The 24,591-nt window shown below is 44.6% G+C and overlaps 1 protein-coding gene across 1 annotated transcript; it reads left to right on the top strand.

Moving 5' to 3' along the window:
* Positions 1–4,048: 4,048 nt before the first annotated feature.
* On the top strand, positions 4,049–16,247 carry LOC118795731 (phospholipid phosphatase-related protein type 3-like). The gene is made up of 8 exons (XM_036554431.1): positions 4,049–4,442; positions 8,614–8,717; positions 9,171–9,356; positions 9,957–10,086; positions 10,490–10,685; positions 11,496–11,553; positions 13,327–13,500; positions 14,457–16,247. The coding sequence occupies exons 2-8, from the start codon at positions 8,637–8,639 to the stop codon at positions 15,747–15,749; spliced, it is 2,118 nt and encodes a 705-aa protein (XP_036410324.1). The 5' UTR covers positions 4,049–4,442; positions 8,614–8,636; the 3' UTR covers positions 15,750–16,247.
* The last annotated feature ends 8,344 nt before the right edge of the window (positions 16,248–24,591 follow it).

The following is a 24,591-nucleotide window of genomic DNA, read 5'->3' as shown; positions in this document are numbered from 1 at the left end:
TAACAATGGCACGTGGCACAGGAGGTTCACCTCCTTCCTTATGCTTTTATTTAGGGCATCCTGAGCACTTTTTAGGAATACTGTACTGTTTCTGTCTTTATTATACTTACTTTGAGTCAATTTAAACAGCTAGGTGACTCTGTTCACTCCTGATAACCCTTTAACTACTGTCCCACCATGTCATTGTGGCTTAGTGGTGTGATTTTGTTTTGATGATGTCACCCTCATCCGTGGTGGCATAAAATCCTTCCATTTCACATATAGGCTTCATATGTACTGTGCTCAAAAGTACAATGTCAGCAACTGGGAATTGAACTTGCAACCTTCTGATTGACAAGCTAAATTCCTTAACTGGAATGTTAATGAGTCATGTGCCCAGTTCATGGTGCATATACATATTGACACTTCCTCCCTTTTAAGTATATCACGGGGCTATGTCGCAATTTTAAAATTACAGTCTTGCATCATTTATATTTTTAATTTGTGTAATTGTTTATATTTCATATTTATTCACATATTGAGGTTACCTTTAGTTATATATGAAATCTCATATTTCGTATTTAGTAGCAAGATCGCATTACAGTACAGTAAAAGATGAAGTAATGGGATATTGTTCCACTTAGACCACAAAATGCTAAGCAAAGAGATAATAAACTGCAGAACAGGAATGCCTGCACTCCCTTTGTGGGGAAAACCCACCACAAGTGCCTCACAAGCTACAACCTTTAACACTGACACAATAACGATCGCTGGCTTTTAAAAATAATTTTCACTCCCAGTGAGCACTGGTCATTAACAGAGACAAATGAAATGAAGTGTGCGAGAGCAGATATAAGCATTGAAGCTTGCCTGTAGCCTGTGGAGAATTGTTGTCTTCTACGTCACCATACTTGCCCCCCGCCCTCTCTCAGTACATGGGCTAGAAGTGATCGCTATGAACACTCAGCAGCTGTAGGCCTGGCAGACAGGGTGTAGCCCCGGACCATGTGTGGCAGCCTTTCTCCCTCTGCTCTGGTTAAATGGAACGGCACACGTGTCTCTGTGGAAGCGCACCATCGGTGGACATGAGCAGCATTGCAGCGGGCAGGGGGGGGGGTGGGGGGGGGGGATCAATGGGAATGCGATCAGGCCGGTCCTTTAAGGCCTGGAAAACCGGCTTTGGAAGGAACGCAGGAGAGCGCGAGGGCCCACGTAATTGGGTCAGCTGTGCGAAAAAGTCAAGGCGCGTTTTAATCAACTCGGGAAGCAAATTGATCCCCGGGGCTCTCCATAACAACTCAACTGAGGAGGAAAGGGTAGGGGAAAAAAAAAACCCCACATTTGATAAGATGCAAGCCCTGCTACCAGGGAAGTGGAGACTGTAGAAGAACTGGCAACTCCAATGTCTCCTTTGGTCACCCTGTCAGTGGTGGCTGTGGAACTCACCTGTCCTCATCAGTGTGACCCTGTCTAACGGGGCCCTCCCCACTGAGCACAGAGTCTGGAGTTATGAAAAAAGTGCCACAGTGATCTGTGTTACATGTATTACTGTGTAACCTCAGCTCCTGTTACCTTACATTACATTACATTCATTTAGTAGGCGCGCTCATTCAGAGAGACTTCCAGTGCAATTAGAACATGTATCCATTCAAGGTGAATGTCCTGTTTGACTTTACGGACAACAAGGGCTGCTTTCTGAAAAAAAAAAAAATTATTCTATCTTAAAATATTAATTGAACATGTTGCACTGCATGTGTGATTTACATAAAACTGTACTGTCATTATTAATTTATTTCACTAAATATAGGGAAAATTATGAGCCAATATTGGCTGTTCTCATTATCACAGCGGTCTTATGTTGTTGTGACTAATTGAGCTTGAAATATGTTGCTCCGCGTTGTTTGGAAAGTATATATTTGAAAAGGAACCCTGGGGAGAGCATTTAGCAGGACACACCAAAAGCACACCAAGTCAGTGACCCTTAAAGAGGCTGATTTACAAATTCTTGCAAATCCAACTAAATGCTTTCCCCCCTTGGGCTTTATTTTATCAGGACAAGTACCCCAGGGTAACTTCTTTTGTTTTCTGTCTGTGTGGCGAGAGAAAGACAGAGAGAGAGAGAGAGAGAGAGAGAGAGAGAGAGAGAGTGGATGTAAAACTCTGTCACAATGTGCACATCACAGAAGGAGCGGTACTTTGTCAGACAGCCCCCAGAGGTGGCTGAGTTTTGTGCGGTTAGTAGTCCCAGCATGGAGGGAGGTGCTGCGTGCCTCGGAACAGCTGGGTGCTGATTGTTCGTTAGCTTCACAACAGCTGTGCCCAGCTAACCGGGGCGAGGGGGGTGGAGGGGGGGGCGGGTGTAGCTTTGCCTTCCAGGTCCACCGCAGTCTCCAGGGAAACCAGTAACAGGACCTCTCGCCCACCATATCATCTCCACTCATCCATCATTACTGAGAGACAGAAAAAGAAAAAGAGGGAAAAAAATAGCACTTTGTTTATGCTTCACTTGTTCTGAATCCTTTGCTTTTTCACTTCACTTGTCCTTAATTCCTTGTCATTTTTAGGGGTTTTTGAAAAAGCTATCCTCGGTTTCACCAAAGTGCTTACTGGTGCTTCTGCTGTGGCTCCGCTGTGCAGTAACTGCCTCTGCTGTTGGTCCTTATGCGGCAGAGGAAGTCGGCTACCACACAACTCTGGGCACGTCCATGCTGTCTGCCAGCCCCCTATGTCACAGCCATGAGACTGTGATGTCACTAACCACTAATGACAGCGATGCCTGAATCCTTCTTGCATGGTGCATATTCTGTGATCAGGGTCAGTTTGGTGAGAGTGTGACGGGGGGAGGGGCCTTCCTGCATGCAGGCAGATCTGTCCAAAAAGGCAGCCTCTTCCAAAGCAAAATCCTTACCTCAACCTCAGCCCTGACCCTGACAAAATTTGCAGGCTAGTTGGAGGGACGTTAAATCTCTGAACAGGATTGCTTGCACTCGGACGGGGCTGCCTTTTTTGGAAGAGATCACTGCTTCTGGCTGCTCCTGTGGTCTGACCATACTGTAACAGGGGGAGACAAGCGTAGGGGATATATGGGATATATAATGTGCCATCTGCTACAGTATTTACAGTGCAGTCCCTGTAAGGCATTCACAACCTGGGGAGCCTGCCCTTCTCCTGCAGAGGGTTGCCATGAAATCAAACTCAAAATCCCACCCAAAGGGGGATAAATTCATCAAGCCTAATGACTGTGAAAAAAATAACATAAAGTGTTTAGGTATGAAAAAGCATATTTTGAGATAATCACTTTTTTCCTTTGGGGTGGTGCATCCATGACCAAAATGGCAGCTTTGCCACAGTGGACGGTAGGAGGTGTCAGGGACACTTGGGTATATCTGTGACGGACAGCCTCGTTCTCCGTCACGGTGGCTGCTGTAGGATGAATGAGGCGGTCAGCAGCTTGGTCCTGATCCCGCTGCCACACAAAGGGGCACATGGTCAACAACAAGCCCCACCCTTTTCATATAAACAAAGAGGTGGTGGCGGTGGCTCAGCTTAGCGTAGAGTATAAAAATAGCATAAAAATTCTCTACTCTTAAAACAAAATAATGAAATTAAATTTAAAAGCATGGAGACCAGGAATGCAACATGGTTAACAAGGAACCTTTGCCCCTAGGCAATGGCACATAAGATTAGTAATATGGGTTGCTAGTATTATACATAGTAAGAGAACATCTCATTACTTGAATTTATGCTGCGTGTACGTGCACAACTTTCCCCTAAGATATTAGAGAAGGACCCCCCTCCCTCCTCCTCACCCAGTGCCCCACTTTCTTTTGTTTTTTTCCTGCTAAGAAATGCTGGGCATATTCTCTATGGGAAGGGGAGGGAAACTGGGAGAAATTTGTGTCAGAGGAAGAGTGATTTCAAATGAGTGTGACGGCCATGACAAAACACGCACACACACATCCACACACACGCGCGCATATCACTCCCTCCCTCCAGATTTTTTTTTTTTGGCCTCACTGCCTTTGTGCTCCGGAGACCCTCCAGAGATATAAGCGTGATACCATTTATCACAGCTCGCGCTCTGCACGACAGGAATGGTGATGTTCTCGGGGAGGGTGGCATTTTTTCCATCCATCCTGTAACCTATCCCTGGGCCATGAGGCGCCCGGAAGCAGGACAGTAATTTGGCCACACTTAAAGGTGTTTTAATTACAAATAAAATAGCCGAGGACGTGGCCAGCCGTCGGAAATCGGGCTTAATTCATCGCAAGCCAATGCAACCTCAGCAATTGTACGCAGCTCCGGGTTTGCTCGGTCAGTGACGTGAGTGAAAGAGCGTGAAATGGATTGAGTTGCAGTGAGAGAAATTGGAGCATCACATTCAATCGTAAAGGGAGGGAAAGAAGAGAGCACGAAGGAGCCTTGCTGCTTTTTATGAAATTTGTCCAATTTGTCATAGAAAGGTGAGACGTTAATGGTTTTATTTTACCTTTTTCTATTTAAGGCATTCGGCGTGCGCTGTCACAATGCTGGGGAAAGGATATGCTAGCTTAACAGGCTGGCTGGCGGTGAAAGAGACGGGAGAGAGAGATGCGGAGAGCGGTTGTGGGTTTTAGGATTAATGAATGATTAAACAGATTTTCTGACCTATTTTTGTCACCCACCTCAAGTATGCTTTCTCAAACTCCTGCGTTTGCTGTCTGTTAACTTTCGTGCAAGTAAGGTACCGTTTGTGATCCCTAACTATCTAAACCAGTTCACTGTAGTGATGACAATAAGAAAGGGAAAAGATCTCAATATATCCGCTTTAGCTGGCCAATGGTGCCGTTAATCTAAACACCAAAATAAATAATAAATAATATAAATAATAAACAAACAAATACTAATAGCCGGTTATTAGATCAGCTTCATTGAAAGAACACGCCATGCTTTCTTTCGGTTAATTGATTTTTAATGTACATGTAAAATATTCTAGCCGATTCAATTCTAAAGTAGTAGCTGTGTTCATTTTCTGTCTGTGGACACCAGAAGTGGCCTTCAAATAAGATTTTGACATGTGTATCCATTTGTGCAAGTAATCGACAGCGTGTTCGTGGCGATTGTGTTCAGCATATTTTTTGCGATTCTTGCTTGTAGTCTGTCGTTTCACATCCATTAACCCACGAGTTCGCTACTGTACAGTGGGCAGTGGCGATATGTTACAGTAACATGTAGGCTAATTTTCAGCCGACACGATTCTTCCGCTCAGTGTGTGCTTGGACGACAATAAGGTGTAATGGTTTTACAGCCATCAAACAGACGCAGATGAATGAGTCGAAGGGATGATCAGACAGCAATTTCGAAAGCAATTACGGAACCTCAGATGGGGTCTCCGTATAATGAAAGAGCCATTACAGTACGTTACAAAGCAGCGTCCGTGTAATTATGGAAAGAGCCTATTTGATAATTTGATAAGATAATTGACGAATGTAGGCTGTCGTGGCGAGGTCTGATTATTTTTACTGATTATTTCACTTTACCTAAAAAAAACAAGACATTAATGTTGTGGGATTTAAATTGTGTTTTCTGTTATTATCGTAATGGATTGATGTTTTTGAAAATGTCTGATTTCATTTTGAAATAAGTTCTGAATACACATTTTACATACTTTAGTGCGGTTTGTTTTTACAGTTTTTAAATAAGTAGGTCCTCTGCTTAAGACAACGGTGTACACATTTTGGGTAGCCGAATGACGATGCGAATTGGTTTCTTTAAGGCTAGTTAGAGAACAAGAGACGCAAAAGGCGTGCGTAGTTTCTGTGGAGCTCTGCTGTTGTAGTTAACCCCGCTTCAAATTTTCACCTATTTCCAGCTATTTAGGATGACCTAACCCTCTTATAAGGCAAATATTTTCCTACGACCACAGAAATGATGGAGTTGGTGTCCATATTGCATTATTACGTATGCATGGTTATTTTATTCATGGGCAATTATTTATATCCATCCAAAGTATTCTGGTTTTTATTACTTTATTATTCAGGCTGGCTATGCCACATGCTTCGCATATTCATTTGAATTGTTCTTTGTGTGTTTGACCTCCTCGACTGTGGTCAGAACACGCTGCTGGAGGAACCAGCATGCTCTGGAACAATGCAAACACAACGCAAACAATGCGATGACATGCCAAGCCAAGCCAAGCCAAGCCTCTGAAGACACGCAAGGCTCGCGTTGATGCGTGGAATATCCTCAGCGTCCTGTCTAATCGGTGAGAACGATGGGCGGCAATGCGGACAAATTCCAAATAGGAGGAAGAAGAAGGAAGACAGTCTCATATTTAAATCATAAATACATAAATCATAATTTCCTCCAGATTATTTGGAAGTCAAAATGATTTCCTTACAACTTCAAAAGAGAAAATGGCAGTCATATTAATATGGACTCCTGGTAATATAATAGCATATGCCCAAAGAAGAGGGCACTTTATACCCTTCATGTGGTAGTATGAGGATATTCAACATGGTAGTAAGTGGGATTAAAATGAAATTGGCAGCATACAGTTCATTAAAATGGAGTATGCAATTATCCAATGTGCAATTATAAGGAGGAAAGTATAGCTGAAAAACAGGATGCTTTAATGAGTGGAATTTGAACTCTTGTATGATTTTCTCAACATTCATTGACACGCACACAAATTTAGGATACGCTGCAGGGTAAACTCCTGTTAAATGTGGCTTTTATGACTGAATGTGAATGTACTTGAGAAGAGATCAGGCAATTTGCATGTAATGCTATTAAATAAATCTGCTGAGTCCAATTTCTCCAGTATCATAGTCTCACAACTATGTGGTGCACAAGCATATTTTGGGTACTGAATTTAGGACACACTGCAGTAAAAAAAGAAGTGAGAATATTTAGCTAGTCAGCTAATTATCATATCTAAAGCAGGAATACCTTTGGGAGCCATACGTGTGCATGTATCGTTTGTTTCAAATGCTAATAAACACTTTTTTTCTGTGCACCCTTAGCATCTATGCACTTTTCAAGTGGTGTGTTGTTGGAAATTTGCCCAGTCTTTACAAGATTGAAGATTACACACTCCAGAGACAATACTACACCTTTCTCTCTCTCAAGGGGCAGTAATTTCTCCCATACTCCAGTGAATAAATGTGTCAGTCAGGCAGTCGTATTGCTGCCGCTAACTACCAAGACAGTTCTCTCTGGCCACCTACTTCAGTCTGTACTTAAGTCCTTACGCTGTCACTTAGGGAAACGATCTGGTCCACCATGATCAATGACCCCCTTTGCCTTCAAGAGACAGACCCTTCTGTCTGCTCGGTGAATGCGCATTTGTGCAGTCTGACATGCGGCCTGCGCTGTCCACACACATCGCATATCTGACTGGAGTCGCCTCTGTGTCAAGCAGACATTCTGGTGCAAAATCCTCCTCGTCCCTTCCCCCATCCCTGATCGCTGTCCCTATTCCCGGGTTTACAGAGACAGGCGCCGTAGATCTTCTCGCGTTTCCGGGAGGAAGCCCTCAGTAAATGGCTCAGCATTTCTTCGGTTGATCTCTGGCATCATCTGCTGGGACTTAGAATTGATTTCCAACTTTCTTGAAGACAGAAGTCTAAGTTCAGGGCTTTGATGTGGTGCCCCCTTTCCTTTTACGTGGCACTGTGCAATTGTGCAATACATTTAATCTAAAGCGAGGGAGTTGAGTGAAGGTGCCCTTTCCAGGGGCCAAATTTTATTTCCTGCGTTGATTGCATTAGCCTGGCAGTTTACCTCATCCTGTCTGAAAGTGTAGTAATTAGCCATCAGCTGCTGAAGAGGGGGTTAATAGTCAAGGTTAGCATATCGGGGAGACCGATAGTCCAATTAATGGCTGATAGGTGTTAGAGACCCATATGTCAGGGAGTCTATATCACAGCCCACAGCAGGGTGTACAGTAAGGTCAATTGAAAATATCCATCTTCATATATGTTGGAGTGGGAGATCACAGTCGTCCGTGATTATTGTTATTTTAACAGCGTGGGTGGTGATGGTGATTTTAATGGCTCTCAATGCCTAATGCATTTCCTAGCCTGCTCTGTGCTGCATTCTATTTGGGCCCACATAATAATGTGACGAACGTATTTAGGAACAGACCACCTGTAAATAAACCAGTATATGCCCCTTGTAAGTTTTTTATAGATATTATAATGCTATATACTATATACAAGTTTTTCCTCTGTAGCGGCCCTGTGGTCTGTGAAGGTTTGTGATGTTTTTCTCTTACATTTAAAAGAAACAGAGAACACTCATACATTGAATCTTTGGACAGGCCAGGTGCTGAGATGAAAGGAATAGGAACACAACAGACTGAAACCCACACTGTAGCTCTCGAGAAAATGATTACTTCAGGACAACACTTCTTTGTGACAAAGATCCACCTTTCTGTTTGCCGTAATGCACTTTTTTGTAAGCCAAGATACCCCAGTGGTTTGTTTCTTCTTTGTTTCTTGGTTTGTTTTCTCCGGCCAGGCAGGCTTATAGATCTATAAACCTCCTTGTTTTACCAAGCCCCCACAGTGGCTCCGGTTTGGGCCCCAGTGCCCGGTCGGATGTGCAGTGACCCAGGAGTTAACAGCGTATGTTTCGGATCTTTGCTCTCAGTGTGTTCCCGATCCCGTGCCAGGATGATGTCGCCAAAAGACAAGCCCAAGAAGAGGCCCCCCAAAGACAGCATGACCCTTCTGCCTTGCTTCTATTTCGTAGAGGTGTGTACTGAAATAGCCTGCGGCCCCAACATCCCCTTGCAGAAACAGACGGCAGTCCCATACAGAATATATACGGAAAAAAATGCTGCAATACATTTTCCAAATAAAGAAAAACATATCACATAAAATATTTGTACATGTGTTTAACTACATGTAAAGTGTTGCTTGGATGAATGTGTATAAACCCAATTTTTTTATTACAGTGTATTTGAAATATTGGTCTGTATTGACATGCATAGCAACATATGTATTTTCCGTATGGGTAATTTTTAGAGTTTTAATTGTATTTGCTCTACTGAGGTATAACTGTTGGTCTCTGTTTTTAGGAAGAAACAAATATTTCCATTTTGATTTAGTTTAGTTTATTGATCTCTTTTCAAAATTTTGGGTTTTTACAGCACTGGTCAAACCTTTACAGTGTCTATTTAAATGTTGTGATGCGTATCTCCCCAGCTGCCTATCGTGGCCTCCTCCATGGCGTCGCTGTACTTCCTGGAGCTGACGGACGTGGTGCAGCCGGCGCAGGTGGGGTTCCACTGCCACGACCGCACGCTCAGCATGCCCTATGTCGATGGCGGAGAGGAGCTGATCCCGCTGCTCATGCTGCTCAGCCTGGCGTTCGCCGGCCCCGCCGCAGCGGTGAGAACCGTTCCCGCTCCTCTTTCGGGTCGCGGCCTCCCGACCGCGTTTCAATCGCTAGAGTGAGCCCTAAACCATTAACCCCGGTGGTTTAGAGTTTTGTTTTGGCCTTGTATACGAAATGGAATCTGTTAATGCTGTTGATGTAATGATGGAGAGGGCAGACACTGATGTTTATGGTTTTTAGAGCTGCCTGCGCTGTAGCTGTCAGATTTTCAGTTGGAGCACCAATAAGGAGAGATTGCCATAATTATGTGTGATTTGCTCTTTCACTGGTAGTAATGTATTTAATAGTAGAACCAAACTAGAAGGAAAATTTTGGAAGTGTATCACCAACCTGCCCTAATACACTTACACAAATACTCACACACACACACACACACACACACATATACACACACATACACACAAACTGCCTGGTCTCGTAAGGATGAGCTTGGCAGCACTACAGGAAGGGATGTGGGCCCTTTTAGCAATGTGGTGATGTCGCTGTGCTGTGATGTGGACACCAGGGTTCAATTCCTGGCCCCAGCCGATCAGACCCCCCCCCCCCACAAGGATTGTGTCATTGTGTCATTGTGTCATGTTTCCCGTCACCAGATCATGATGGGGGAGGGGCTACTGTACTGCATGCAGTCCAAGCTGAAGATCCGTCCGGGGGCGGAGGGCAGCATCAACGCCGGGGGGTGCAATTTCAACTCCTTCCTGCGGAGGACGGTGCGCTTTGTGGGTACGTCCCACACCCTCCTCCTCGCAGTGTTCTGGGCTGTGCCGACTTTACGACCGGAACAGCCATTGGAAATAAAACCGCCTGAAGCATCACGCCTCGTAAAACAATACATTAATCCCACAATGAACCTAGTGGATTTTGCATTTTATTGTGCTTGCTCCTCTCTCTCTCTCTCTTTCTCTCCCCCTCTCTCCTCTCCTCTCCTCTCCTCTCTCTATTCTCCATTGGCTCTCCATATCTCCCCTCCTCACTTTTTCACCTTCTCCCTTCCCTCCTGCCCCCTCCTGCTTTCTCCTGTCTTTCTGTTCTCCCTTCTGCCCTCTCCTGTCTTCCCCTTTCTTCTCTCCTTCTCCTCTTCTCTCTCTCTCTCTGCTCTCTTCTGTCTCTCCTCTCTGTCGGCCAGGTGTTCAGATCTTCGGGCTCCTTGCTACTGCCCTGGTGACTGATGTGATCCAGCTGGCCACGGGCTATCCCACCCCCTTTTTCCTGACTGTGTGCAAGCCCAACTACACGTCCCCCGGGGTATCGTGTGACAGGAACTCCTACATCACGCGGGACATCTGTTCGGGTCGAGACCAGCACGCCATCCTTGCCGCAAGGTGACTACACTGTCTGATCGCCCATCACATAGGAGAGAATAGGCTTACAGAGATATTATGGGACGGGCTACTGTCAGAGCTGTTGAACAGTAGATTTCTGTCGGTGCATTAATGGGTCACTGTTTTTGGTTGCATTGAGCGTCATTGGGTTAACATTCTCAGTAAAAAGCCTTATGATACAGTTTTGGGGCAATAACAATGACCTCTGGGACACCACCCTGGGAAACCACCACCCCATGTAATAACATGTAATTATTATGTAATCTTGTATATTACAGTATTTTGAATACACAATGCATTATAGTCATGTGTTTATTTAGCTCTATGAAGCACCGACAATTATTTTGTAAATTGCTCAGCCAAATATCAATTCATTGTATTTGAATGTGGCTTTCTGATTTTTGGGAGAATCTCTACTCGTTGATGCTACAATAAATTTCTTCGGTGAATGCTTACAAGTGGTGTCAGTTTGGACTTTAAAAAGCCCCAGGGTTGTTCTGTGAGGAAACAGAAGACAGGGGAAGTGATTTGTTGAGGTAACAGTGTTTCCAAATCGGCCTTTAAGGGCCAGTGACTTGCTGTTTGTTTGGTACATCCAGCGAAACAGTGTCCTGGGGTGTTCATTTTCAAGTACTCACTGACATTTTCCATCTAACTCCAGACCTCACCAAACTTGTAAACTGAGGAAGATTATGCTTTATTACTTTCGTAATTCAGTGCTCAGCAGAAGGCACATCACTGCTTGATTGAACTGGGGCCCGAGTCTCAATGCTAGCAATTCTCTTTGTGTTTTTTATTCTTCACTTCCAGGAAAAGTTTTCCGTCCCAGCATGCCACACTGTCTGCATTTGCAGCCGTTTACATATCCGTAAGTTCCCTTCCTGTCTGTGATTATGTATTAGAATGTACTCTGTCAGTCTGTCTGTCTCTGTGTGTTTCTGTTACTGTCTAGGCATCTATTATGTACTCACTTTATGTGTATCTGTCTACTTCTGTCTGTGTCTACATCAGTATTCTGTCTGTTTCTGTCACTGTTATTTTTGTTTATGTACATATATATAGCCTTAAGCACTCTGTCTTTGTGTCATCCGTCTTGTAAATCCACGTTTTCTGTATGTTTCTGTGCCCCTCTGCCTCTTTTTGTCTGTCTGTGTCTATTTCTGTAAGTCTGTCTGTCTCTGTCTATGCAATCATACATATTTTGTCTGTCTGTCTGTCTCTGTCTCTAGCTATCTCTCTGCATCTTTCATGGAAAGCGTGATAGCTTGACATGCCTCTCTATTTTGTTCTGGCTGCACAAACATACATAAAACAGAATTACACTGTGAAATAATGTGAATCCCGTCCTCTTTACTGACATTTTTCAAGGAGATGAACAACCTCCATTCCAGAGAGAGAGAGCTTAAGAGTCCCCCTTTTTTAGTGGTCGTCCACTGGCTGTTCAGTGTGACAAACACATCCTTCTCTGTGCTACGCTCCCTGCAGCCAGTTTTGTAAGACGTGCATGCCTCACTCTGTTTGAGTCACCCAGTGTCCTCTAGTCCTGGAGCAGAGACAGAGGATATCACTTTATATTAAAGTGCCATGCATTAATTAACCAATTAATACTTTCAAAACATGATTAACATTTATTAGTGTTATCATTAATCCGTTGTTTTGCGGTGCCTGTTATTAACATGACTTATTTGTCTCGCAGTGCCTGTCATGAAAGTTGACACTGCTAGCCTCTTTTAAATTTGTTATGAATGCTCATCAAACATCAAAGAGCGCTGTAAAGCATTAGCTAACTCTAGCGCTATCACAGTCTGTGAGCCATCTTGAAAGGGTGTCTGATGCCCACTTTTAGGACAAACAGCGTAACAAACATGAAAAGGTTTGAGTATAGTGTTAATCAGCATTTAATTAATGGGACCTTGAAGTGTTTAGACTAGAGGAGACTGATGTTGACTGATGTAGATAGGGGGAGCTTGCCTGGAGTTCTTCAGCTTTTCACCAAGAATGCTGGTGTTTGATTCCAATTATCACGCCTTCTCTGTTCGTACAAAGAGATCCATTACAATGCTATTTATAACATGCTACAGAACAAATTAAATTTTACTTAAAATAGCGCTCTTTGCAAAGGAACTGTCACAGACAGAGAGAAATGACGCAAGTTATGAAAGCTTAATGCGCAAAGGGAAAAGCAGTGCAGTAACACTGACAACAGAGAATAAAATTACAGAGAATGAGTTATATTTAAGAGAGAAGAATATTTAAGAGAGAAGATATTTAAGTATATTTAAGTTAATTTAGAGAAATCTGGTTTATATAATATAATATAATATAATATAATATAAATACCTAATAAAATAAGACACTATAATATGTATTGCATGTAGTAAGAGATATGAATTCTGGGATGAAAGAAGAATATGTATCCCTCACTTAATTTCCTGGGCTTTGATGTCATGATGCAGGTTCTACAGATAGTGGTGAGCTGTAGAAAAAACAAAAATCTCTGCATTCTTCCATTAACCTGTTTATTAACTCTTATTTCAAACTGTCAGTCATTCCAGGCACTCCAGGAAGTGCTGAAGAGATCGTGACACGCTCTTCTGTGCATGTTGGCTAACCCGAGCGCTTGCGTCTTCCCCTCGGTCAGATGTACTTCAACTCCACCATCTCGGACAGCACCAAGCTGCTGAAGCCGGTGCTGGTGTTCGCCTTCTCCATGGCGGCGGCGCTGACGGGCCTGACCCAGATCACCCAGCACCGCAGCCACCCCGTCGACGTCTACGCGGGCTTCCTCATCGGAGCCGGCATCGCCGCCTACCTGGTGAGCTTTCTGGTCGAGGGGCGTTGGGTGTGACCGATAAACAGGGCTGTCGACGCCACTGGCATCGTTTCGTGTCAGGAGAGACCTCCTCCCCTCTCAGATCTCATGTAGCTGTCGGCAGTAACGCTGCTTGATTAGACGCTGACATCTGTTTCGTCATTGAACACTGAGTCTATAGCAAGAAACATATGTGTGCTGTGGAGGGGCTTGCTTCAGTTCAAGTTCAAGTTCCATCCCAGTTGCTACAAACCCTCTTTAACAGACCATCAACCATCAAGCAATTGCCTTTGCCTTTTACCACAATTTTACTAAAATAATTTCCTCACTGAGGAGAATAGATTCACTGTGTATTTTTATGCTAATGTACATCTCTACCTCCACCTCTTCCCCCACTGTGAGGGGGCTCTCGGTTCCTGAGGCTAAACTGAACCGTAATGATACCAGTTCTCTGTCTCCTCCAGCTCTCTGTCTGAAGGGACCAGTGGAAACAATGATGTCGGATTTTTCCACTGAATTTTCTGCTGATCCCGTCCTCTTATTTTCCCCATCTCCATGCCCTCCCCTGAGTCTCTGTCTTTAACTCCTTCATTTCTTTCCCTGCAACGAAAGAAGGTGAAATGCAGGCAGACACGCTCGGCTCAGCGTTTCATAACCGCGCTGTTTCCCTGAATTCAAAATAAGAGAAAGAATTAAAGCGTGAATGGAATTGTGTTGACCCAGATTAGCAGGCAAAAGGAAAGAAAATTTGTCTTGCTTCTGTATTATACTGTACTGATAATCGTGAGATACGTTGACTTGGCATCCCTGTTTGTTAACATCTGAGAAACGTTACGCAATCTGATGTAATATTAGCAGCTTTGTTTGGCGTCTGCACACATCCTTTTAGAAGGCAGTTTTAGCTATTCAGCCTCACTCCAGCTGTTATATGTAATACACCACCCTCGTTCATTTTTCAGGCTCTTTACGCGGTGGGAAATTTCAAATCCTCAGATGAGGCTGTCCCTAAACCGGCTCAGCCCACCCAACCCCCTCGGAAGGACGCCCTGAGAGCCCTCACCCAGCGGGGCCATGATTCTGTCTACCACAAGGGCGCCAGCTCAGAGAGCAACGATGAGCTGTCGGTGCCCCAGCGGGCGGAGGGGCGGAGCCGGCAGGCCCGGAGGGAGAAGGTGTCTCTGGGCAGCCTGAAGCGGGCGAGCGCGGATGTGGAGCTGCTCGCCCCACGCAGCCCAATGGGGAAGGAGACCATGGTCACCTTCAGCAACACCCTCCCCCGCGCCAACTGCCCCACCCTGCCCGAGGACCCCGCCCGCCGACCCCTGACCTTCCTGGTGCCCCCTGACCCCGTGCGTTCCCAGCAGCTGGTGTCCGAGTGGAAACAGAAGTCCCTGGAGCTGAGGGGGGCGGGGCCCTGGGGTGAGGAGGGGAGGGAGGGCAGCGTACACGGCTCTGATGCCGGGGAGAGCCGCATGGAGGAGGAGTGGGCCATGCCCTCCCCACTCTACCCCATGGTGCAGGCGAATCGAGGCGTTGCTGTGGCGTCGCCAGCCCCCGCGGGCACCAGGGTCGCGATCCCGGCCCGACCTGTTGTCCCGCCTCTGGTGCACATCCCGGAGGAGGCGGTAGGGCCCCCGCCTGTGTCGCCGAAGAGTGCCACCACCAGGGCCAAGTGGCTGTCCATGACGGAGCAGGGCGGGGCCGCGGGAGTCGCCCCTGGTCCCCTCCGGCCGCCGGGCCAGCCGCGCGTGGCTCAGGTGATCGCCATGTCCAAGCACGAGGGCCGGGTGTCCGTCACGCCCCGGTCCTCGGAGACCGCCTCCTCCTGCGCCTCCTCCACCTCCAGCTCCGAGTCGGCCTGCTGCCGGGCGCCCGAGCGCGACTGCTCTGGCATCGTCACCGTCAACGCCCACGCCCCCCACCACCCCGTCGTGCACCTCTCCCCGGGGAACGGCGCCCCCTGGTCTTGGAGGACCTCCGCCAACGGCAGCAGCACCGACATCCGCGAATCCCGCGAACCCGCTGACCACGGCCAGGAGTGTCCCCGAGATCCCCGCCCTGCCAAAAGCCTCTCTCCCGCCTCCTCCATCTGTGACCCCAGCCAGGACCCCCTCCCCCCTCCTCTCCCAGACCTGACGTCAGACGGGCTCACCCGCGAGGCCACCCCTCTATACCCCAGCGGGGGCGAGCGGGCACCCCTCGATCGAACGGGATCTCTACTTCAACGATCATCAAACCAGCCGTCGCTTTAATTACTTACATTAACAGCATTGCGGAAAATGGCACAAACTGTTGCAGAATGCAGCCCTCATGTGAATGATTAGCGTCACCATCAGTGTGTGCAGATTGGTGGGGGAGGTCTACATGCAAGAGGAGAGCCTTGGCCAGGTCACAGTAAGCAACGAGCGGATACATTCAGAAGAGCACAAGACACATTTACAAGCTTGAAAGGGGCTGAAAACTGGTTCTTGATTTGAAAATCTATCTATATTCTGCCTTGGAAATCTAAAACGAGCACCAGGAAGATTTTCACAGTTTGAACAGGCACAAAACCATACTATAATACCCAAAGAATCAGGAAACACGAACATATGTGCCATTACCTGAGGCACTCAGCTGAAGCATCTTCAGAACCAGATCTCTACCTTTTCATTGGCCTGGTGTTGTAGATTAATGGTGTACAGTACTTCTATTGACCGCTTCATCTCTTTTGTGAAGAATATTTGATGGACAGATGGCAAAGTCAGGAAAGTCAGGACATTTGTGCTGTGATGGTTTTTCTTTTATTAATATGTGATTGTTGAGTACAGTAGCTTATATGTGTGTGCGTGTTTGTTTTTAAGAGCTTGGACTGGGGTTTTCCCAGATAGATTTTGATATATAACTGTAAATCTGAAAATACAGGACTTTGCTTTTTTACAATAGTGGTATGTATATATAAATTTTGTTCTTGGTTCTCCTAAACAATGTTTACAAATTTGAATAATCTAAAAATTAATTTCAAATCAACTGAATGAAGTAATCAGAATCACCATCTTCTATACTAAAGAAAACAGTTTAGACTGACACATTTATGAGATTAAGCCATTTAATAAACAAAACAAATGTTAATGCGTGCTGTCATTTCATGGTACCTTCTTTATAACTGAAATCTCAAATTCAGCTTTCAATAAAACCAATGTCTAAGAATTTCTGAAATAATTTACCTTTCCTGGGAACATTGTACATGTCTTGTCATGTAAATTATTGTTGTTTTCTATTGTGTTGCAGGGAAATAGACAATTTTTCTTGAAATGAATTTGCAGTTATGTATATGATAATGAAGCACAGACACATGAATCAAGAAAGAGAGAACCATTTGGCTTCTCCTCCAACTAATTTTGATTTTTAAATGAGACCTTACTCATTATGATTGTTAATAAATTATTTGTAAGCACAACTGTAAGCATACTGAGTATCTACAAAAACGTTATAAAGTTTTAGAAATACAGATAAATTACACTTTGGTGACCAATGTGGTGGTATTAAATGTAAAAATAAGGGAAAATGAAAACACTGAAATTCATTATATTATTACTGTTCAAACCTGCTGAGGTTTTGCCTCTGTTACATGAAAGCAGCAAAGCTTTTGGGAATAGGAGACAGTTGATCGTAGATTTTTATTTGTGACATTATTTTTTTTCCCTTTCCAATCGTCAAGTCGTGAACATGGCTATTACAACTTGTTATTCAAAGTCAGCAACTCTGGAGGGAAACTAAAAGAGTTTCTATGCAAAGAACACTGTGTCTGTTTTTGTCTCTCTGTGGTTCTCATTAATATGCACTGCCCTGGGGGTATTTTACCTGACGTGGGGGGTAGAGTATTATAATCCAGATTGAGTGATAATGATCATCTTCATCTCTTCTGTGGTTTAATCTTGCTGGAGGCAGATCCTAGAGGGCATCGTTTTCTGAGAAGTCGAGAGGCACAATGAACAAGATGGCAGAGATGAGTGAGTGTGAGTTTCACACAGCTCAAAATGATTTGTGTACTTACATTGCGATTGTTGCATTGTGTGCCTGAATCAGAGCTGCATTTAAAGCAAGCGGTTTCAGGCCAGGGCTGTTGGCTGGTCCAGCAGGCTACTGACGTATTTGAAGCCTCACATTAGATATTGGCAAGCAGTGGGAAATAAATGAAACCAATGCTTTTAGACAACTTTGCTTTTCCTCAGACAATGCTTAGTAGAACGGTCACGTGACCATTACATGATGTGGATGCACCCATTATCACAGTAAGCGCTTTTGGAAAAATCTGGAATGTAAATTTGGAATGTAACCTAAAGGTTCCATGTTAAAAGCTCTGGCAGAATGAATCCCTTGTAGAACATTCCTGTTGCTCACTTCGGCTTTGGTACTTAACCTGAATTTCTTCATTAAATATCCAGCTGTTTAAATGGATAATATGTAAGCTGTATAAGTCAGTCTGGATAAGAGCCTCCGCTAAGCAGATACAGAATAATAACAGACATGCTCTCCCGGCTGCTCCCACTCCATGACTGTTTAATCTGCGTTAGAGTCAGTCTTGGAAGTCGTACACTGAACAGAATGGCAGGAAAGTACTGCTGACACTGCCTTACCATTGAGTGTGAAGCTTTTAACAACCCTGCACATGAAAGAAATTAATTAGTCCCATTAAGGAAGCATGCTTAAATCGCTTGTTTGTGGAATTATGTAAAGGAAACAAAATGATCTTTCTTTCTCATATATCCTCACTTTCTCTGTATACTGTATATGAGAAAGAGAGAACATTTTGTTTCCTTTATATTATTCCAATAAACAATAACCGTAAGTCATCCGCAGAGCAGCCGAGGGTAAAATTCTTATCATTAAAACATATTACAGTGAATGTACAGATGGCAGTACCGTGCCCCAGGCGGCTTCTGACATGACTCAATACTGTGGATCTCCACAAGGGCCGACTCCTCAGTCCCTCATAAAAACAAATGACTGCCTGCTGTTCCTGATGCCCACCCAACTGCCCATCCACCCCCCACCCCCCACCTCCCCACCCCAAACTCCTCCCCTACTCTTTTACAGCTTCTGGCTCTGAGCTGTCTGGTTGATTGACTCGCCCTTCTCAAGCGTCGTGAGTCAACATTGTGAAGCGCAAAGAACTCTGGGTAATTCATGGTTTCCATGGGGTGGAAGCATGATTCTACACAATGATTGTAAAATGGATTGAAACATGCAGAGGTGCTCAAAATAATATCTGGGGTGTGATGTTTCCTGATGCTAACCACCCTCCCCCCATTAATTACAGCTTCAGGAGTAAGTGTGTCAAACATCAACCCTCACATGCGCGCGCGCACACACACACACACACACACACACACACGCACACACACGCACACACAATGACATGCTGTCTCTGATGCCTGTTTTCAGAATGCCTGGATGAACCTTGGTGTTCTTGCCGCAGCAGAGGAAGGCGCCTTAGGCATGCCGGGTGCTGAACTGAACAAAAAAACAGACACTATTAACAGTAGTCATTAAGTCGGATTAGATGGAGAAGATGCATGCATTTATGCTTGATTTCATTGATCTGCAGTTGGTAGATGTGATCTAAAAATATCAGCTTTATGTATTAACTCTGCAACTGATCTTATGTATGAGACACAATTTTCTGGCAGGATCAGTATGTTCCTTACAGTGACTTACTTGTGCTCTGAATTTGCTTGACAATCCAACCCTGTTATGTCATTTTCCACCACAAATGCACTGCTTGTAAGACAGAGGGATGTGCAGGCCCTTTTTGATTGGTTGTTTCTTGAGATTTTGTTAATTGTTGGTGACATGCTGTTAAGACCCCTGTCTCATTAATTGGTCCTTGGAAAAAACGAACGCTCTAAAAATCTGCCAGGATAAATCAGCATCACAAGCCACGAAGCGGTACAGCTTGACTATAGTTTAATTCAAAATTAATCAGGCAAAGTTCAATGATGAAGTAATTTATTGTGAACAACATTCATGGGGTCTGAACACAAAGAAGAAACCGTGTGCCAGCTTATGGGGTGTCCTCAAAGACCATAGGAAAGATTCTCATAGAGAAATTAACTAGATTCAGTATTCTCATCCTGGCTTGTGATTTCGAGGTGGGAAACTCACAGTCTAAAAATAACAGACTTGAGAGATACATAAGCAGTATTTACGCTGTGATGAAGGTGTCTACAGAATGAACATCTGCTCCATCAGCATGTCAGTCTCTGAGGTACGGTCCACGTTCAGTGACTCACTGACCTGAACCAATTTTAACCAACCATAGTATTGCTAAGGAGAGCAGTTATTTGATTGGTTCACGGCAATCATTGACTGACACTGGTAGCTCCACCCATTATGTGGTTCATAAGGCCTCAGTCCATTAAATTACAACCTTGAGTGACAGCAGAGACAGTTGTGTGGGAGGAGTCATCAGATGCATTCCACAACTGTAGAAATAAGTCCTTTCATCTCTTCCTTGCATTTCTTCCCTGATTACTTGGTGAGACATACCGAGATGAGGAAGACGTGTGAAGAAAAGGAGGAGGTACTGAATACAGTAAGGGAAATGGGGCATCTTTGAATCATCTTGAAAAACAGAACCACCCATACATACCACAGCCACCAGGGGGAGTTCTGAGTAATTCTTTCTGGCATCTTTCTGGCAAGTCCGCTACTTTATATTAAATGTCCCACGCTGTCTTCAAGTTGTTGCTGTCCCTCCAAGTGATTAGTCTAATAAGAATGATAGTTAGCTCCAGATGACCTCATTTTTACTCACACATTGTCTGGTGTCATTTATTTCAGGGACAACTGAATGAAAATGTAAGTGGTGAGCATTAAAAGCAGTACTGAAGCTATTAGTCATGGAGTGATATAAATAACCTGGATCTCTTGGAATTATTTAATTGGCTCATGGTTTTCCTCCCATAAAACAAAAAAGGAAATGTAAATGTCCATTTTGTTTTGCATGGTGTAAGAGGAGAACACCACGGAAAGGAACTTGTATCCCTATTCTCGTTGCGCTGGGGCATGCCTGTTCACACCTAAGAGTGTCCTCTCCATGTGCCTGCTGCCACAGCTGACCATCCCCCCCCCAAACTCTCTCTCTGGGATCAGACACCAGATAAGACCACTGCAAACAGATGCTGGAAGAAGTGATGTTGGCTGTAATCGGATCCATTTGGCCCCCAATGGTGCAGAGAAGAGATTAACTTGTGACTGAGTGCTTTTCTCCCCTCAAAGCAAATACATGATTAAGCGTATATCTGTGGTGCTCATCTCTGTTTCTCTTCTTGTGCACTTGATCCACGCTCTCTTCAACTGCACTCAAACTCCACCTTCTCCATAAACTCCATCCTTTCCCAGGAACTTCACACTTTCCTCAGACCCATCTTAGCTCCACTCCCACCTTCTTTTCAGCCATGCCCTTACCTTACTCCCCTTCCCCCCTTGTCTCAATCCTACCCCATTCTCAAACTACCCCCTCTCCCTGAACGGCAGCCTCTCTACAATACCAGCCTGTCCCTAAACAGCACTCTCCCCCAGATACCATTTTGTCCCTAAACCTCATCTTTTACCTGACTGCATTCTCTCCTCAAACATGCACCTCCCAGACCTGCCCTCTCTCTAATATCAACCCCAGATCACATTACATCACATTACATTATTGGCATTTAGCAGATGGTCTTATCCAGAGTGAATTACATGGGTTACAGTTTTATCCATAGATACAGCTGGATATTTCCAGAGGCAATTCTGGGTTAACTATCCTGCCAACAGCAGTGCCACAGCGGGGAATCAAACCTGCAACCTTTTGGTTATGAGATCTGCTCTTTACCACTGTGATGCTCTGCCGTCCCACACCCTTTCTCTGGCCCAGTACTGTCTCAGATCCTGCCCTCACTCTAGTCTAGCCCCACCCCCAGAGCCTTCCCCCAGCCCCTCCATGTTAGTGTCAGACTCCATCCTCTTTCAGCCCCACCTGCGGGGGTCTACTGCAGGGTTCTGGGAAGATCAGCAGCTGGCCCGGACTTGAGCTGGGTTGAGCTGCGCTTATCTCCAACACGAGTGGGGCTTCAGGCTCAGGAAATCCAGCAACTTGGGGGGGGGGGACTTCGGAGAACTCTTCCCTCTTTCCTTCCTGTATTTTATCCTCATAACACCAATGCTAAAGAAGCGGAGAGAAATGTGCTGAGCGCCTGCGCCCGGGGGCCCCGCTCCGCGCTGCCTCGTCTCAGCCTGTGAAATCAGTTTACTCTCTCCTGCTTTCAGAGCCCTTCAGCAGTTCATTAGCCTGGATTAACTTTAAAGAGAGCTCGCTGCCAGCAGGTCTCCTGCCTGTTTGATCTCAGGTGCAGTGCGGTATGGCTTTAGTTATCACCCTCTTGCTGCAGCATGAACAGTTTTAACCCTGAGTTTGTGAGCATGTTAGTCTTTTTATCTCTTACCCTCCTCTCTCACCCTCCTCTACCACCCGCCCACAGGCACTGCCTACTGCATGGCCACAGCGTTTGTAAAAAACGCGACACAATACATTCGGTATTTATGATGTGACATTGCTTGTCCAATCACAGGACTGGCGAAACGCACAACGGCAAAACTGTGTTAATCTGACAAGCCAAAAAGAGATCCACTGAGACGGCTGTTCATGGCCAAAGCTGTGTACGACTGGGTGCAGAAGCGGCTCAGTGTGACTGTCCTGGCAGCAGGTATGCTAAGTCTCTATGAATGCTTGAATCCCTCTTTGTGTGTGGATATGGGGCTCATCAACGCATTCACACACAGCCAAGGAACCGGAAAAGCTGAGACAGTGTTTTTTACATCCCTTTTCCAGCTAACAGTACCCCCGCCCTCTCAGTCTCGCAGGCACAACACAGTATTCCCACTCACAGGGGCTAATAACTGGAGCCCTCTGTGCTTGGAAATCTGCTTTCACTCATATACAACACACTTACTACGAGGACCTGCAAATTGTTCAGAGCCATAGCTGAGGAATCTGACATTTTCCTTGGATGCAATGAAATCTATGCTCTTCCTTTGACAAAGATACCTGCTTTTCTAATGCAGCGTTGGCTTAAGTATCTCGACAAGTCCTGTTTTTAATATTGGAGACATAAGAACAAGGCCTCTCTTCATTACATTTTACATTTACATTTATTCATTTGGCAGACGCTTTTATCCAAAGTCATAACTCATTATGTACTGTTGTTTTCTGCATACCAGATGTTTCTCTGTCTGGCAATGCAATAACCCAGATTCAATAAAACCCTGCTGCCTCTACATAGTTCCCTGCTACCCTTCATCATCCAGGACTGTCCTCATGTGTGGTGTTTGTAGGATGCACTGATTTTTTACTCTTGTTGGAGGAAACAAGAGGTATCTGTCTGCAGGGTGGAGATGAGGCTTTTGGCAAGAGCTCTAGTCGTAGGCTTTTATGAAATGGCTACTGCACAGAAAGCTTTCGTAGATGATGAAATTGTATCCCTGTGTTCAGAGCAAATCGGAAGCACTGATCTTAACCCTGAATTGGCTGGGTTCTTTTTTCCATGTGATCTTGATCTGTTCTGCACAGGCCAATGATGTCTACAGAAAAACTGCATGGACCAACAGACTACGACTTGAGGTGTCTTCAGATACAGGTCAATCCCTGGTCCTCCAGCTGACATTATGTCTGGTTACGACCAGGCTCTAAACTGAGATAGTGTATGGACAAAGGATGAGAAATCAAAAACTGGGGGTGTTTCCCTGCTCAGAGAGCATGTGGGAGTAGCACATTACATGAAAGACAAGAGGATAAAAAACATTGCACTTCCTTGTGGTTCATGCATACTTATCTCAGTCAACACCATGGTTGGCACAAGACATATGTAATGTTGGTTAAACAAGGCAGGCCTGACACACAGCTGGTAAGCCTGCCCTCCAGCTAAAAAGACTAAAAAGCAGGGATTGCATGAAGTGGGTCACATGCGCCCTCTGCAGGCTGAAATTTGTACACACACTTCCTGTGTGCTTAGTATTCAGTAGTATTATTAGGGGAGTCTGCCTTGTAGGTTTCACAGCCACAGTCCACTGTGTTTGATTTTTTCAGGTATTTGATCGGTCAGTTCAAAGAAACCCTACCAATAAATGAACCTTATTAAAAAAACACACACACACACATTTAAATTAGAGCAGCACTTTTTCAGTTGATCTAATTAAAGTGCAATTTGATCATCCATAAGTACCTGTCAGAATGCGTGACAGGGTGTAATCTGAGCCAAGCTTTTGCAGATGCGCGTCTAACTGTTGTCGAGTCCTGATATTGTCAGTTCCCATAATTACCACTAGATGGAGAAATTCTCCACTGAATTGTCATCATTAGTCTCTTTTAGTATTTATTTTTCCTGTCATGTTTATATTGTATCTGTATGTAAGTGCACACGCTGTTAAACTTCACTTCTATACAGCAACATCGAGTCAGATTTTAGACTTGGACTTTATGGTTGAGTAGCAGTTTCATGCAGTAGTTTGGGAACTTCGCTTAAAGTAGAAGGCTATCGGTTCAAATCCAAGCATTTTAATTGTACCTTAGAGTATGATTTTAACTGTATACGTGAAATCCAGGTCAGGTTGCTCTAGTTCAAACCATCTACTAAGCAAATGAGCAATATTTTAAAAACATGAATAGTCACAAAAATAATACATTTGTGTTCCACAATGATTACTCTATAACAACATGTTGACATGTGGTAGTTTTGTATCCATCACAAGGTACGTATATTGTAACGAAATGATTAAATATACTGTCCAATGAGGGATAAAATATCCAGCTAAATCACATACCTGGTATCATTATTTACACTGGGTAGTGCTGACAGATTGACAATCCTCTTTGTGAAAGATACAGATAATTGTCGAACTCACAGAAAACTGTTGATCAACAGATGCAAACACAAATCCTGAATGAATTTTGCATCATCCACCCACCCCCACTCAGATATTTAACACCAGGGATTCCTTATTAATCCATTTTAATGTAGGAAAAATGCAGAGAAACAAATAATGTAAATCTTATAGTAGCTGAATTGGGTAATT

Source organism: Megalops cyprinoides, chromosome 20, assembly GCF_013368585.1.
Source record: "Megalops cyprinoides isolate fMegCyp1 chromosome 20, fMegCyp1.pri, whole genome shotgun sequence".
Classification (NCBI taxonomy): domain Eukaryota; kingdom Metazoa; phylum Chordata; class Actinopteri; order Elopiformes; family Megalopidae; genus Megalops; species Megalops cyprinoides.
The sequence above is the reverse complement of the archived record's forward strand: the minus strand, read 5'-3'. Positions and strand labels throughout refer to the sequence as shown.